Raw genomic sequence first — 16,910 nt, 5'->3', positions numbered from 1 at the left:
CAGCAATAAAGAAATAGTGTGGAAGGTTGGGGATTTCTCTCTTTGACCATATGAGCCTCTCTTGAACTGTCCTAGGATGCTGGCATTCAGGTTCCCAACAAGAGGCTCCCTTGCACAGATGTCCTGTGTTTTTAGTCTCACTGCCTGGTAAAATATGTTCAAAGAATGAATAAGAATAACATGATTCTCAAGGCTCATGACACACATTTCTTTCATTTTCTTTCACAGATGTTGGTCTCCTCCAAAGACCTGTTTTCCTTTTCTTTTTTTTTTTTTTAAATAGTCCCATTTGGGGACTGATGAAAGCATGGAGCAGAGCAAGAAATGCATCAGTAATAAGAAATTAATTTGGAGTTAAAATAAGTGAAACATCCCCAAGCAGAGTGACAGCCAGCAGATTATTCTACGGATTTCTAATGCTGCAAATTCGGATGGCATTTCCTAGCATAACCTTTCAACTCCGAGCACATCAATAGAGGCCGACACTGGCTTGAAATATGATTCCTTGCAGATAGCATACCCTCATTCATCTGCCTGTGCTGCTCTGTGCTCCAATGCACAAACAGCGTCTCACCCACTTCTGAGAGGACACTAATAAAAAAGGCATCAATTTTCAGCTCTAGTACTACTGTGATCTCTTTATATGTTCGACATCCAACATTAAATTAAAATGCTGTTATAAATCCTACTTTCTGAATCTGGAATGAGTGTTGGGTTTTTGTCGCATGAGACTGCAGCAAATCTTGTCAAAAGCAAGGAAGCACGTCTTGTTCACTCAGAATTAATGTTGTGGATGAAAGAAGGAGGTAAAAGGGGTTGAAGATGGTGAACCGAGGGTGTCAAAGGCAGTGGGGACTGTAGCTTTAGGGGGCCGAATCAGGCAGGGGATTTGCTGCTTCCAAGAAGTGGCTAATCAAGAATTGTAATTACCAACGACAAGCCGTGTGGCGGGAAGATTAGTGGTAAACAGGCACAGGCACACATCCATATACATCAACAGGGATAGCTTAAGCATCCGAAACTCATCACTAATTCCTCTATGGGAGAACAACAGTTTCTGAAAAAAGAAGCCTCACGGATTACATCAGACCTCTGCCAAGAGCCTGCCACCGGGATGCCAAGCCAAACAGTGTGAGGTGACGTGCTAGCTGGCCCTTATGTCACTGTCTTGCTATTTTCAAGTTCTGGAGAGATTTCTAGAATTCCTGGATGCCGAGAGAACGATGTTATGAGAAACAAATATGTATGAAGGAAGAGTTTCAAAAGGCACTTCTATGTGAAGATTTTAGGAGTTGGAGTGGGGGAACTCCTGCAGGTACCAGGAAGAAAGAAATGAGTTAGCCTTTTACATTCTGCTTAATATGACCATGAACCCTAGGAGAATGTTAGGGAGTTTTCTATTCTTACTGACAAAAAGATCCCTGCCAGTATAGATTATCGCTCAAGAGCCACGCGAACTAAAAGGTAATAAGCAGCTTCAACAAAGATACAGAACGTACAGAGCTGGATTCCTCTGCTGGGCTCATTCATAATCATGGATGAAACAGAGAGGCGTGTTTGCCTATTTGGGAGGGTGGGGTGGAAGGGAAAGGGGGAAGAGCGAGCCGTTCAATATCTGGATCGAACAGAGGAACTTTTTCCCCCCAAGGATCCTGCCGGGAGGAACCTTGACATGCACAAAGTCAGCGCGCAGACAAAGTTGCCCTGGTGAGAACGATAAGGTCACCCGTGGGATTGCTGAGATTATCTCTGTCAAGCACTCGGACAGCATGCAGTCAAATGATGCATCATGCAGTCATTTTCGGGGGGGAAAAATCAATTTCTTCACCAGGTCGCTATTTGCTTTTCAAAGTGCCCTTGTAGGCCTTCACTACCAAGCATTTATCAATTTAAATGTTGTAAATTGATAATGTGCCACTGTGCCTTGTACTGTTTCTGAATTATTTTGATGCTTATATTTCCTCAATAGTCTCCAAACCCTCAGAGCTTCTGTATTCAAAAGGGCATTTTTCTTTGTTACATCCAGAAGTGATGAACTTTTTATGATTAGTACAGGAGAAAAATGCAGACTTACTGGTGGTGGTGGTAATGGGTGGGGGAGGTGGTTACAAGCCGCAGAAAATTACTCATTTTTCTTCTTCCTTTTTTCTAAATTAGGCTATGCCTGCTTGAAAGAATTTTAAAAGGGGGACCATAGAGCAATATTTGCATTCATTGATTAAAACGAACCCCAGTTATCTTAGCATTGCATAAATTTAGAATATCATCTACCAAAATGCTAACACTTGGCTCCATAATTGTAAAGCCCTCTGCTGTGTTGAAATAATACCTTTTTTGTCTTTATATTCCAGCTCTCTAAGACGTGATGGTGCCAAACAAGAGTAATAACTTGTAAGGAAAGCTAATGTCTTTCTTTTTTTATTCCCCCACTCCACTAAAGAACTATATATACAAACATACACACACATACAGATCTGTAGCTTTTGCAAGCACGGAAGCAGGAATATTAACCACGTATCAACCTCAGCTTGATTTGCATTGAAAAACAGAATGGAAGAGTTGAGGCTTGCACTTTGGAAAAGCAAAAGCAAGACACGGCAACTGCAAAGCATCTTTAACCTCCAGTGATTTATTGGCCCTCAGCCAAGTTATCAGGGGAATCTAATTCTTCTTTATTATTCAAATAAACCACATTTGGCACCATGGTTCCCTTTCAGAATAGCTTCACAAATAGACTGAGCTCTGTCATTTATTTGACCTTGTACTTGTGTGCTGTTGCTGTAATTTTATTTGCCATTCTATATAACAAATGCAGAGAAGTCTAAAACACGGAGATGAACAACACGATGAGGAAAGGAGTTTCTGGTAAATGCATCTGCATGGCTTAAACTAAAAGGCTAAATTTAAAGCGACCATTTACCCCTTTTCACCTTCACCTCTATTAGCTCTTATATCCGCAGCCACCCTGCCCCTTTCAGCAAGCTGCCTTGAAACAAGCCAATTTGTAACTCTGTCTGCAGCTACCTTCTGGCTGGCTTACAATAGCCTGGAAATATCTTCCATGAGAGCAAGGACTGGGTGGGAAGAAGGGAAGTGGCTCATGATTTGCATGCTGGGCACTGGAGGCCTGGGGGTTGGGAGGAGGGGACCAGAACACATTTCAAGAGAGACTTTGCTTGCCAAGTAGGGAGCACAACTACAGAAAGTGTTAATTTCCTAGTTTGCTCTAGATCTCCTTGGGCTGTAAACAGGATTCTACATTAGCATGGAAATATTTCACCGGCATAGGTGTACAACAGAATCATCCTGACTTCTTCTTATTTCACTTTCAAACAAAATGTGTTCCAAGATGTGAAGTGCATGTAAAACCTCTGGTGAAATGGGACACACATCCTTGGTCTTTCACAACTACACTGGTCAGTTTCTCTGGAGACTTACAAGGAAAGGCAGGGTTCAAGTGTAGATAATGGAAAGCTGCTTTGAAGCCATGTAAACCATGACACCAGCCAATGCTGCCTTGAGGCCTGGATTCCAGAATAAAATGTCACTCTCAGAACGGTCTTCAGCACATGCAGGGCTGAAGGGAGAACTGCCTTTTGAGAGTTAGTGTGTGTGTGTGCGCATGCGTGCACCATGTGGCTCATTACAGCCTTGCTGTGACCACAGACCCCAGCGGAAACTAATCCACGTGCCAGTCTTTACGTTATCATGATGTATCACAATGCTATGTGAGATTTATTTTCAAATTTCTGCACCAGAAAAACTTCGCCTTTCTTAATAAACAATGGCTTCTATTTTTGATGGCTGACTATAATTCCCATTTTACTTCGGTTCTTGGGCAGCTTAAAGTTGAAACCTGAAGCTTAGTGGATCATCTATTTTACATCTTATAAACCTCCATTTATGTGTTCCTACTATGTGGGCATAGAGAATTTTATAATTTTATCTTTTTTTCCTTATTCTCTTACACCTATTTTGACATTTCTTTTATGGTATATTATCCTGTAAACGATCAAGTCTTTTAGGAAAAGAGAGAATATAAACCAATACATGAATATTTCTCCAAATGTTAAGTCCTACATCCACTACAAATGTATTTTATTTGCCATTTAAAATCTCTTTTGGACATTTGGGTGATTAAATTTTGAGAGATTTCATAAAAGCTGGCCACATATCACTGCTATATTTTAGGGTAACATAATGTGTTCCATATTCTTTCTTCACTTTCATTTCTGCCTGTTCCATTATAATTGGAGAGCATGCTTGTCTCTGATAGCACTCAATGTCATCACCAGGTATAAGAAATCACTTAATTTCTCTGCAAAACAATTTTTGCATCAAGATGGTAGCACCTTAGTTATAATAATGCCTAACAATGAGTAACCAAGAATCATTTTCACACCCAAAAGTGAGTAACCCTGTATATTCCTACAAACCACTTTTTAGAAGTTAAGGTCACACACAAATTCATAGAAAATGCATTTTATGAAAAAAAAACTATGTATGGATTGCATTCTTTTCCTGCACTACAATGTACTTTTTATTAATTCCATTGTCCATGAACTTATTGAAGTGTCCACCATGTAACTGGCAAAGTCCAAAGGGTTTTCATTGGAGCTCAGATAGAGTCCACGTCATGTCCAGCATTACACCAATAGGAGAACAACTGAACTTGGAGAAAACTGTTGACATGCAGCAAGGACCTACACACCAGGAGCTAGAACCCCCAGTGGAGTCCAAAGGAGCAAATCTGCTCTGCCTTCTCTATATCCATGCTGGGTGAGGAGTACCATCCTGAGAGCTGAGTAGAAATCTTCCCACATTGTTTCTCCATGAGCCAAAAAAAGAATCCTAATTTTTTCCCGGGCATAAGCTGTTTTACAGCCACCATATTTATTTACATGTTGAAAGCAAATAAAATTGAGGAAGGGGTATCTTGTGAGTTAGCTATGCAGGCACTGGATTGCTCTACCAAGCTGACATGTACATAACAGTCCTCAACTGTTTCACTGGGTAAGGCTTTGGTGATACCCAGCATCATTATGCAAGAAAACCATTGCTGTACTGACTCTTTCACTGTCTTACATTTGATGGAATAACTGCTTAGCCACAGTGGTACAACACAAGCAAAGCATTTGGTGTGCATTTAACTAAGGCCGTGCATGTCTCCATGCGCATTTGCAAAAGAACAAACACTGAAACAAATGTTTGAGGACCACCATCTTTCTGTTGGGACTCAGAACCTAACCTGGATTACAAACTCATCCTCAAAGTTTTGCCAGATTTTTTTTCCCTCTCATGATCTAGGTTTTTAAGAATATACTGTGCTTTAAACTGAATGTTTTCAGAATAAAATACATCTCATGCTAACTCAGAACTGTTCTGAAACTTTAGTCTTGAACCCTAATATATATGCTGCGATATGCAAAAAAATCACATTCTTCCGATGTGCCCCTCATCACTTCAGTTGTACAGGGACTCCTGGTGAAGTCTCACATTTCACAGCCCCCTCCTGTGTAGCTGACTATTTCTACTGACCCTGCACAGAGACACTACAGGAGAAAGCAAGGTGCATTCGGGCCACCACCCCATCCCAGTTCATCAAGATGCTATCTACCAGTATGCACTAAAACTCATCACACACAAAAGCAGGGACAGACTGTATGGAAGTTGCCAGATACTGTGCCGGGTCGACAAAGTTGCCTTTTTTCCTGTAGAAACCTCAATTATTTGTCTCAGATTCTAGAAAAAGATTGACTTAATGCTACAGTAGAGAAAGCAGTGAAATAAACTGCTTTTAGGGAGAAACCAGCACAGGGTTAAAGCCAAATTTTTCTTGAACAGATGATATTTCAGATGGCCACACTATTCCAGATGCATCAATTTCCTTGAAAATCCAATCCATATATGTGCATATGCTGTGCTGGCAGGAGGACTGACTGAAATGGCCAAAACCCAAGAGCTAATATTCTTTTGGCCAGAATAATGCAATTATTATTTTCCTAGCTATCAGTCTAAGCATACAGAGCCATCTGTTATGCAAAGCAAACATACACATCTCAATTACAGAAAATGCAGTTGCCTTGACAGAATTTGGATTACACCACTAACCAGGGCTGTAAAATGTGTTTTGAGCTAGTATATAATGGATGCTTTTCAGGAGTTCCCTAATTAGCATTTACCTGCTTAAACTAATTATTCATCCTTCTTCTTTACTGGCTTATTAAACTTTGTTGGATACTCCACACGAAACAGATGAATACAGGCATTGCCAAACAACACCTAGTAGCATTTCCAGTTCTCCACAGTATTCACAAGAGGGTGGTGCACCAATTTCAAGCTTGGAGATTCTCAGTACTAGATCCCAAACAGATTAAGGCTTCCAGACTTTTAAAGGTCATTATCAAAAAAGAGATCTCCATGATACAAGAATATGGAACTAACAATAGCTCAATTCCTGTAATTTGGTTTTCTGAAGTCCACATAAAAAGAACTACCCTGTACATTAGAGCCAACAACTTGCATGTTCCTCGAGGAAACATTAATGAGCTAGATCATTGGTTTGGATTCTCAATAGTAAATAATCTAAGTTGGCAGCGTCTTTCCTCTTCCCCCAAGTCTCTGCAAGTGCCAGATTTTTCTCTATAATGTTTCCTGATGTCTTTCTTGATTTAGTTATTTGCCAGTAAACTCACTAATAGCTGAGATGCTCCAGCCTTGCTGGATCTCCTTAGTGCTGTGCCAACTTTCAGGGGCAGTGAGTCTGGGGTGGTCCTGCTTATGAGCAACGTATCCTACTGCCAATGTTAGCTCTAAGGGGCAACTGAATGAGAGGTAGATTATCTGACCTGGCATTCCACCTCCTGCCCCCACAGACACACAACACTGCTCCCAATGAAGCTGAGTTTGTCTTGTGCCACACCAGCAGATGAAACTGGTCAAACTCAACCAGTCACTTGCATAGACACAAATACCCAGATGTTCAGCATTTTTATGGAAAAAGAAAATCTGGGTAATTAGCTGAATTGCCAATTTTTGTTCAGAAGATTTTGGCATTCAGTTGATGTTGCCTGTGTCTTAGCATCCAAGGGTTCTAAAATTTTGAATTTCCTGGGAGATATCAAGAACTGACCTCCATGATTTTATCCCTTGTCCCATCAGCCTCCATTTCTTTTTTTCCTCTTTGCCTGGCACACACATCTCTGAGTAATTAAGTGGCAAACAATGAAAGACTATTTTCTTTCTGCATTAGAAAGCATTTGCAAAGGCAGCAAAATACATCCTTGCTGGAATCTTCCTTGCTACACATTTTAATGGTCTCTTTCAGCATTCCTTGACTCCAAATGACTCCTGCCATTGTGTCAGCTCCCAGGATAATGCAGGGTACTCCATAAACATCCAGTAATAGGACACAAGGGAAGCACCATTAGTGTGTCCCTCTCCTACCGGGCACACAGGTTTCAAAGTTCAAAACAACGGAGGGAAGAAACTTCATTTGTTCTCAATAAATTAATAATGATTCTTGCCAGGTGGGGAGAGGGACTCAAGTTTTTCAGCGCAAGTTTATTCTGAACATTCAACACTGACACTAGGTTTCTCAAGGACTTTGAGGGAAGAGCCAGGTAGAAGCAAGAAATAATAAATTTGATAATTCACGCTATACAGAAAATTCTTTAAAGAAGGGAAAGCAGGAGGCTGGAGGAGCCTTTGCAATCACTACCAAGAATTCAAATTGTTTTACTTACTTGTGAGAGACCTAGGTAGATGGAGACTGTTTCAGATATGTACAAAAATTTTCCTTCTTGATTTAGTGCAAATACAAAGCCATCCAGTGACTGCAGGAAAAGAATAAACACACAAGTAGGTTAATAAAATATACAAGGGAGATGCCATTAATACGGCAATGGCAACAAAGCAACATAGCAAATTTAAAACTAAGTTTCCTTCATATTCAATAGTTTCAACTTAAGATCCTTCAGTATTGTTGCAAACACGAGTAGATTAAAAGCCTGATTAAGACTGCAAGCTCTCCTTTTTTTTTCAGGGACTTCCTTATGTCTGTGTAAGTTTCCTCACGATATTTTACAGTGATACATAATGTAAGGACACACTGACTTCATGAGACATTGGTATTAATTTTTTTTTGACTCAGCGGATACTGAGATTTGACCAGCCAGGTTCTCCATTAAATAGTTAAACAGGAGTGGAAATGGAATGAAGGGACAGAAAAAGGATCCCACGTGAAAAGGATCACCATTTGGACTATTATGGACATCAGTAATTTGTAACCGAATCAAGAATGATGCCTGCTTCGTTCTCGCTGGTTGTTAAGACACAGTCAATACATTATAGGTGAATGTTCAGGAGCTGAACCCTTACAAACTATACTCCTTGTTTGCAAAACTCTGTATTAAAGTTTTATTGTGATCTAGCTTCTGTGATAGCTCCAGAAAATGAAACAAAGTCAGGCAGGAAGAAAACGGGGGTACATCGCATCAGGCCTGACTCCTGAAACCCGTTTCCACTCTCTTAACGGAGGGCCGCATTTACAGTTTAATGAATAGTGTCTGAATAGCGACTGGCTTCCACTCCAACACATCTGTCCACCTGGAAACACATTAGCTTCAAATTCTTTTTAAAAACCTTTTACCTGTTTCATAAAAATTATACATAATTTTTGAAATTATATGATTTTTTTAAATACCTGCATATGTTGTTTAATATTTAAATAATGGTGAGCAAGGCTATTTTCTCATTTGTCATTTTTATATGTTGAAAACAATGAAAAACGCTTCACATTCTTGCAATTCAAGCACATTTTATGCTCCCTCTTCCTCATCTTCCTTCCTTCCTCCCTTTCCTTCTTTTCATGTTTATTTTTCATTTTTAATGATTATGTAAAAAGTATGTATTTCTGGGGTGCATTTTATGCTTTAACACCTACATACACTGTATAATGCTCAAATTAAGGTAGCATACTTATCATCTCAAATATTTACCATTTCTTTACTGTGAAACATTCGAAATATTTTCCTTCAGTTTAAAAAAAAAAACAATACATTTTGACTATCTATAGTAACCTTACTGTGCAACAGAACACCATAACTTTTTCTTCTATCTAATCAAATCACATCAAAGTGGGTTGGACAAATGCTTCTGGCTCAAGAACAAATGTTCTCAAAATCACTAATGTAAACAAAGGCTGTGAAATAAATTATAATTACAGTAAATCTACAATGGGAACAAAGTGCTTATAAACATAAAATTAATGACATAATTTTCAGCATCCAGAAACATGGAAGTAGTATATACAGTTTGGTTAGAAATATGCATGTCCACAAAGGCTAGCAATAATGTCATGCTCCAAAAATACTGAATTATTTGTTGAGAATACTTATGTTCTCAGGAATGTTACAAATTCAATGTATTCCTCAAAGTTCATGTATTAGGAACTTGACCCCCCAATGCTGAGAGAGTGTTGAGAGGTGAAACCTTTATGAGATCAGGTCAAAAGGACTCTGCTCCATGAATGCATTAATAGTTACTGCTGGAGTGAGGCAGTTACCATGTGGGAGGTTTTAAAATAATGTTGGCCTTCTTTCTGCTCCTTTTCTTGCTTTTTTTCCTTTCCACCTTGCACCATGGGAAAGCATAGCAAGGAGGCCCTTGCCAGATGCAAGGCTTTTGACCTTGGAGAGCCAAGTTCCTAAAACTTTAAGAAATCAATGTCTGTGCTACAAATTGTCTAGACTTGGGAACTATGTTACAGCAGAACAAAATGCACTAAGGTAATGAAATACATGTATTGATGTGTACACGGAGTACGCATGTACATGCATGTGTGTGTACACAAAATTATGTGATCTGGATTTCCTAGCATTTTTGACCCATTTTTATTGCCTACTGGTCAGAAACTGCACATGGCACTCATTCCCCATTTTTGCTAGAGTGGCTGCTGAAAACAATTCACAAGTCACATTATAGGTCTTCACAAACTGCAAATTACACAAATCACGTATTAACTAGGAGAGCACAAAATAACAACAGATCCGATTAGGTAATGCTATGTGCTAAGTGGTTTACGTGTATTGGCTCACAACTCTCACATATGCCAAATGAAGTAATTGTATTTTTATTTACATCTTATATTCAAGGAAAATCAGGCTTAGTTTAATGAGGCAGCAAGGCCTTTTTCTAGGTTGGAGACTCAAGTCCAATGGTCACACTCAATAACTGCAGTGTCTTCTACCAAAAATAAAGTTTCTATAATAGATACATGTGAATTGATGTAAAGATAAATATTCCTGACATTTTTGAAGTTACGATATTTATACTAAGAGGTAAACTATGACTTCTTAAACACAAGTTTTTAAAAAACAACTTATTAAAATGCTAGAAGAATACGGTTTGGGGTAATAAGACAAAGGTGAAGTAGAAGAGCATTTGTGTGACTCTTCCACAGGAGGTCACTGGTCACTTTTGCATTGTCATGTTTCCCCTTGAACCAGGTGTGGAGAAGAACATGCCTGCTACAAGCACTAGGCTCCTTACCACTGACAAAACTGCCAAATGACTTGGAGCCTTTTCAGATTCAACTCCTCAAGTGCATGGTGTGGCATGGTGATGGCAACTCACCTGGAACCAGTGCAAAGGGACAGAAGTTCCCTTCCAACAAGATGTTGTTGAAGCATGGCTTAAGCGGTTGCATTTTTTCCTACCTTTCCTTTCACAAATAGGTCTCCTTAGGTTTTCTATTCAATCTCACATCCGTGACCTGGTACACAATTATCCGACTACACAAGCCATCCTTTCCATCCTTCATATACATTGCTGTCAAATCAGAGTGACAATGTAGTGAGAGGTCTCGGGTGAACTTCCATGGACGCTGGTGGCAGCTGGAAGACTACCATGGAGCAGAATAAAGGCAGAAGCACTTGGAATGAAGATCACCTGAAATCTAACCTTCATGTTATAGGTGAGGAAACAGCACAAAGAGGCTTTGCAGCTACGCAAGTTTGGAGAGCCAGCAGGTGGCAGAGCTAAGACAGCATCTTCTGCACTCCCACAATATTACTAAGGCATTTATGATGTATGGATCTACTCGGCTTATTCAACTCCCAAACAGAATGAATTTCTGAACGGTGGGGCTCTGTCTTAATTTATCTAACCAGAACTAAACCTGCTGAACTGAACTTGCTGAACCTAACTTAATAAATCCAGCTCTGTCTTCAGGTCCAGAGTTCATCTTCCCTGCATCACATCATAATGATCAAGAGATGGGCATTTATTTTCTTCAAGAGTCCTGCTTATGGAGCTACGAGATTTTTTTTCACAATTGGATGCCAGTGGGTTGGTGTTTCCTGTTATTTGGGGGACCAGCATTACAGTGACTTTGGCTGTGGTTTTCCCAGGCATCCGGGGCTATTTCTAGATGTCATCTGCCATCTATACAGATCCTTTTTATTCTCCCTTAAGGGAACTGTAGTCTTTAACAGGAGGTTCAGATCTCATATGCATTAGGGGAACTTTGGACACCGGCAGAGGGAGAAAGAATATCTGGAGGCTAAACATCTGATGCTATTAAACAGCAGCCATCTAAGAACTGGCCAGTTTTGTTTGGCAAAAACATGGGCTTTGACACATGTTCTGATTTCCTGGTGAGATTTAAATGAACGTCAAGCTACATGACACAAAGACATCCAGTCAAGTCAATTAAAAATAATGGCCAGTTCGGTAGAGGGAAAACTAAGAAGTCAGATGAGTTGCTAGCCATCACAGTTTTTAAAAAATAGTTACCAACCATATTTTTCACTTGTGTCTTTACCATTTTGGCCAACTGTATATAGATAACATGAGCATCCATGGCTCAGGTTTGGTTACCTTTCAAATAAAGAATGAGATATGAGGGTGCTTAGCCTAGTAATTTTCAGTATGGGTGCCTGTATCCCATGCTACAGTGCTTGGCTCCAATATCTGCTTTTGGCTCCTGACACCACATTCCCAAGAAGCCTTAGATATGGTAGACATTTGAGGAGTGTGCTGGCAGATCAGAGCTCATGCTCTTCCTCTTTCTCTCTCCCACTACCTTGCAAACACATTTTTAGAAATTAAGAAAATGAGAAGCAATTGAGATCCAAAATCAGGACTAAATTAGATTGTGAAGATCCCTTTTCAAATAGTTATCATCTTCTGAAGCAGGGTGGTGTAGGTCTCAAGCTAGCTGTATTTTGTCCCAAAACTTTGAAAAATATCATCAATATTGGGTTTATTTTGGGTGCCTCCATTTAAAAAGGTGGGAGGAAGAAGGAAACATTCAATCAATTACTCTGCAACACCAAATGTGATTAATCTGAAAGTTCTGTGGATTTCTTTTTAATTGGAATCGAAAAAGCTATTATATACTGTGCTGCTCAATCACTGCGGGCTACTTTTTAATTTTTTTTAACTGCCCATTGTTTTCAACAGGCGCCAATTAAGATTCTGGGGTCAAAGGGTTAATTACATCTCCTTACCGACTACGTAGAATTTTCTGATTATTAACTAAGGTTGGATTAAGATGAAAAAGAGCCTACACAAATGTTAATGCTAGTCCTACCTTGAGAAGATTATTAGCAAGCCATGCTGAAATCTGTCTGCTTTCCTCAAAGCAGATCGAGAACATAATTTTTGAAGAAACAGTAAAATAGACACTTTAAAGACATGCAAGTATCTGATTCATCAAGACAATTTTCTTATTAGTATAAGCACTTCTCATCCATCCAGACAGGGCTGATAGGAGATTGCCTTTGTTACCTCCTAGTAAGTCTAAGAGGTGCATATGGGAGGAGTTAGGCTTGGACCCGGAAGTCAGCAGCTGTAGCATCCCCTGATATCAGTATAACAAATATGTGTAAGGTGCAGTTTCTAAACCCCACAAGCTGAATGCCTCTAACAGTATTTGTCAAATGATGAGGTTAGTTTCTTGCAGGATGTAAAGCTAACTATAGCTTCGCGATTGAAGATACACTAATGTTTAATGCAATGTGCTAAATGGATTTATCTTGGTCAAAGGAGTTTTGTCTCCGCTTTCCTTTTTATGCATATTCTACTGTTGCCCAATTTCACAGAATGAATTCTGACTACAGGGTCCTCAAAAGAACAATTGTGTACTGAAGCAATCTCAAACGAGTGATTCTTTCTTCTACATTCCAGTGCAGAAGGAAGAAAAATTACCCCCCAACTCTTTTTCCACTGACCTAACTCCAGTTAGAAAGAAGAATTACCAGTAGGCTAGGTTATTTTAATGACAGATTATTTTAAACTAAGCCTTCACCATCTGTTCCTCCCCCTAATTATGAATGCAAAAAGAACATATTTCACAATTACATCAGTAAAAAAATAAGATATACATGATTTACATGCATGCATGTGCTCCCTGTGCCATGCATCTGTGATGCTCTTTGAATCTAGGCTCCAACTGCAGAGAAATTACCCATCCACAACACAGTAAAGACTCTGGTCCTTCCAACAGAAGTTTCCTCTGTGATTGCTGTTCACTGTTAGGACCTAACTTGGTTAGGGCAGGACAGATCATTGATTCAAGCATACTAATTATTAGCTGTTACGTGAGAGTATTTTACAACTATTAAGATGGCTTTGCTCTTCCTAAAACAACACTTGCTGAGATAACGGCATCTACTACCTGAGCAATGGGTTAGCATGGACAAGCAGAGGCTTTGCTCTGCTGTTTTACCCAGTAAAACAGCCTGGTGGAAGAAAGAGAAGAGCTCCCATTCTAAAGCCTTTTCCATTCTTTTTGGGTTGTGGTTGAAAGTGGTGGAAAGAAAAAAAGTCTTTGTTCAGTTTGTTGGCCTATGGATACAATCACTCTTTGATGCAGCTCATGAAAATGCCACACTGGCTTCCACGGGCACTCAAAGGTGAGGCTCTATGGTGCAGGTGCACACAAACGGACTCCAAGCCACTTCCAGGGGAACCTGGAGAGATCCCAGAACACCCACATGTATCTGCATATGGAGGAAGAAAATGCCCCCTGAATGTTATTTGTGTAATCTGACTTTTAGCAATCCAGGGACGGATAGAGACAAAAGCCTTATTTGCAGATACAGGAATCTAACTCAAGAGTATTTTCTCAAAGTAAATATAAGGCATACATCGAAGGTATTTTTTTTTAATTCCCCCAAATCTCTTCTCTCATCTCTCTGGTTAGCCGATATCATGAAGGATAGCACAGGTTCATATCATCACAAGCCAAAAGTCACACATTCCTGATCATCGCACCAGTTAGGTAAAATCTGACTGACTATGCAGAAGGAATTCCAGAACAGTATGGCGCCTTAAAACATTTAAGAGTTCCCTAGAACTCTCAAGTCCAGACATCTTAGCAAATAGTTCTAAGAGGCACTGACAGTCTTTCCTCTGTCCTTAGAGGAGAGGTAAGAGGTACCAGAATAGACGGGGAGGAGTTACTGAAATGCTAAAACAAGAAAAAGAACAAAGACACCTGCTTCTTGAGCAAGATCAGGTTATTCTTCTCATTAACATTCCACTTTGTAGGAGTTGTGCATCAAAATGGCAACCTTTATTCTCTGGGATGCTAGTTCAAGTCTCACACTCAGCCTTGAGGATGTGGACGGACAACAGGCTCCAGCATAAAGGCAGTGTGTGGCATCTGCGGGAATCACATGTGCCTCCCAGGCACAAAGGGGCAGCACCCAGACCCCATATTATCTGTGGCTTGTTCTTGAGGAGCTCAGCTCCACTTAGAATATAAGTGACCATGTGCAGCTCACAAGTGCCTTCTGCATCAAGAGGATGCTCCTCCGTATGCTGCACTGTCTCCTTCTTGCACGCATGGCATATTGACTTCTTGCAAGGTAGGCAAGTCAGAATCAGGGACCTGCTTTGTGTTCTCCCTTTGGATTCAAAGTTCTCTGTGAAGTTAGGGGAGGAATTCCTCCCTCCATTGGCAGAAGTCCTACAAACAGTACGTTATACTGGTACTACATATTACATATGATTATATGTCAAACATAGTTACATCTATTATTTATTATAAGAGATGAGTATACCTCTAAGTGAATGGAAAACGGATTCAAACGTTCATTTTGGTGCAAAAACATTTTTGAGGCTTATGCATAGCTTTTCCAAAATACACAATTTTTTTCCATGAAATTGTTGAGGATCTTATGTATTTCTAGTTTTATTACATCATAAACAAAGCTCAATCAATATATACACCAGGCAAGAGGGCAACATTAACATTTGTTAAGCAAGTTGCACAGGTTGCTTGTGTGGTAGGTATTATTTATTCCTACCTTATGGATGAGGAAAATGGGGCCCAGAGAAATTCAATGCATTGCTCAATGTCACACAGCCAGTATGTGGTAGAGTTATGAAAGGAGGCTTTTTTCCATTGTTTTTCCTCCTGCTGCTAAGACTGCCTGCTGGGCACTTTAGTTGTTTCCACACCGACATAGCTGCATCAAATCATTTTGCTTTTTTTCGTACATTTCTCTCTATCCAAGCAATTCTCATCTGTTTGGGAAACACCTGTTGGTTGCTTTAGCCAGCACGTGTTGAGTGGTTCCTATGTATCAAGCCCATACTAGCCTTGGCTATTTGGGGGTTCCCAAACATGAGTCAGATTATCCTAGATGTCAATCTTCTTTCTGAAACGATGCTCATCTGTAGGATCTGGACTGAGAAAATAAGTAAAGTTGAAAAAAAAACCTTTGTTAAATAGTCTCAGGGTAAAGGCAGTGACCAGTTCCGGGATCTCTGCATACACAATGGGACCTCTCTCTGTCATTAGCCAGCTCTATAGCTCAATGATACTGGCTTTCATGTGGAGAAGACAAAAATTGCTAGAGTTTATAAACTGTGCTGTGAAAGGATCATCAGACCCTGAAAAAAATTCTGATGCCTGGGAAGGAAAACTTGATGCTGCAAGTAGGAGGTGGGAGCCACTGTTAACAGGCAATCCCTGGAGAGTGACATCTGCCAACAGTGAGTGGAAGGCCGGACCATGTACACGTCACACAGAACACATTTCCTCACTCAAAGTTTCTCATCGATCTTAGAAGGCGTCCCAGACTCTGCCTAGTATTTTATGCACCATTGGATGCAGAATAGTAAAATAAGATAGACTTTATAAAAACTTTATCAATTTTTTTTTTAATTTGAGAGAGGGAGAAGCCACTTTTCGAGCCATCACCTACTACCTCTCAGGATGCACATGAGCAAGTGGGAGTGAAACTGGGACTCAAACTCAGGCATTCTGGTATGAAAATGTAAGCACTTCAACCAATGTCTCAACTTCTAAACTGCTGCCCCCAGGAATTTATTTTATAGACATGTTTATCTGAACATACATCCTTGTTTACTTGACAGGAAATCCTCAGTGTTGTTAGGTAAATCCATACTGGCGATTCTGTTATGCATGATTACAATATGAATGCATTTACTGGGTTGTGTGTAACTTAAAAAAACAGATGTTTAAAGAAAACAAGTGGAATTCCTTTAGGTAAGAAGCTTATGCCAGGGATAGCAATAATGATTCAAGAACCCAGTAATAAATTTAGCATATTAAAAGACCAATTAGAAGCCTTAGATATTAATTTGATATATTCCCCTGAGTTTCATTTCTAGGAAAATTTTATTTTTATCTTCAGGGAAAAGGCATAACAAAACATTTGAAGTAAAAGGAACTTGTCTGTTACAAATATAGTTTGGGAAATCTTGGTTGGGGATGATGCTTGGGCCAAGAAAATCTTCTGTTAATTTCAGGAAATCACTGGAATTTTTGTCTTCTCTTTGTTTTACATATCACTCATATAATTAATAATTAATTTTTACTAGACCAGCATGAAGCCATAAACATGATGAACTGATAATAAAAGTTGCTCTGG

The 16,910-nt window shown here is 39.7% G+C and overlaps 1 protein-coding gene across 4 annotated transcripts in view; it reads right to left on the bottom strand.

Moving 5' to 3' along the window:
• Positions 1 to 16,910, bottom strand: part of NPAS3 (neuronal PAS domain protein 3) — an 830,044-nt gene that overhangs the window by 223,947 nt on the left and 589,187 nt on the right. For all 4 annotated transcript variants that reach the window (XM_058666321.1, XM_058666323.1, XM_058666320.1 and 1 more), the window contains exon 4: positions 7,746 to 7,835. In XM_058666321.1, the coding sequence (XP_058522304.1) occupies positions 7,746 to 7,835 (90 nt within the window). The remainder of the gene's footprint in view (positions 1 to 7,745; positions 7,836 to 16,910) is intronic.

The sequence above is a fragment of the Ochotona princeps genome, chromosome 6, assembly GCF_030435755.1.
Source record: "Ochotona princeps isolate mOchPri1 chromosome 6, mOchPri1.hap1, whole genome shotgun sequence".
Classification (NCBI taxonomy): domain Eukaryota; kingdom Metazoa; phylum Chordata; class Mammalia; order Lagomorpha; family Ochotonidae; genus Ochotona; species Ochotona princeps.
The sequence above is the reverse complement of the archived record's forward strand: the minus strand, read 5'-3'. Positions and strand labels throughout refer to the sequence as shown.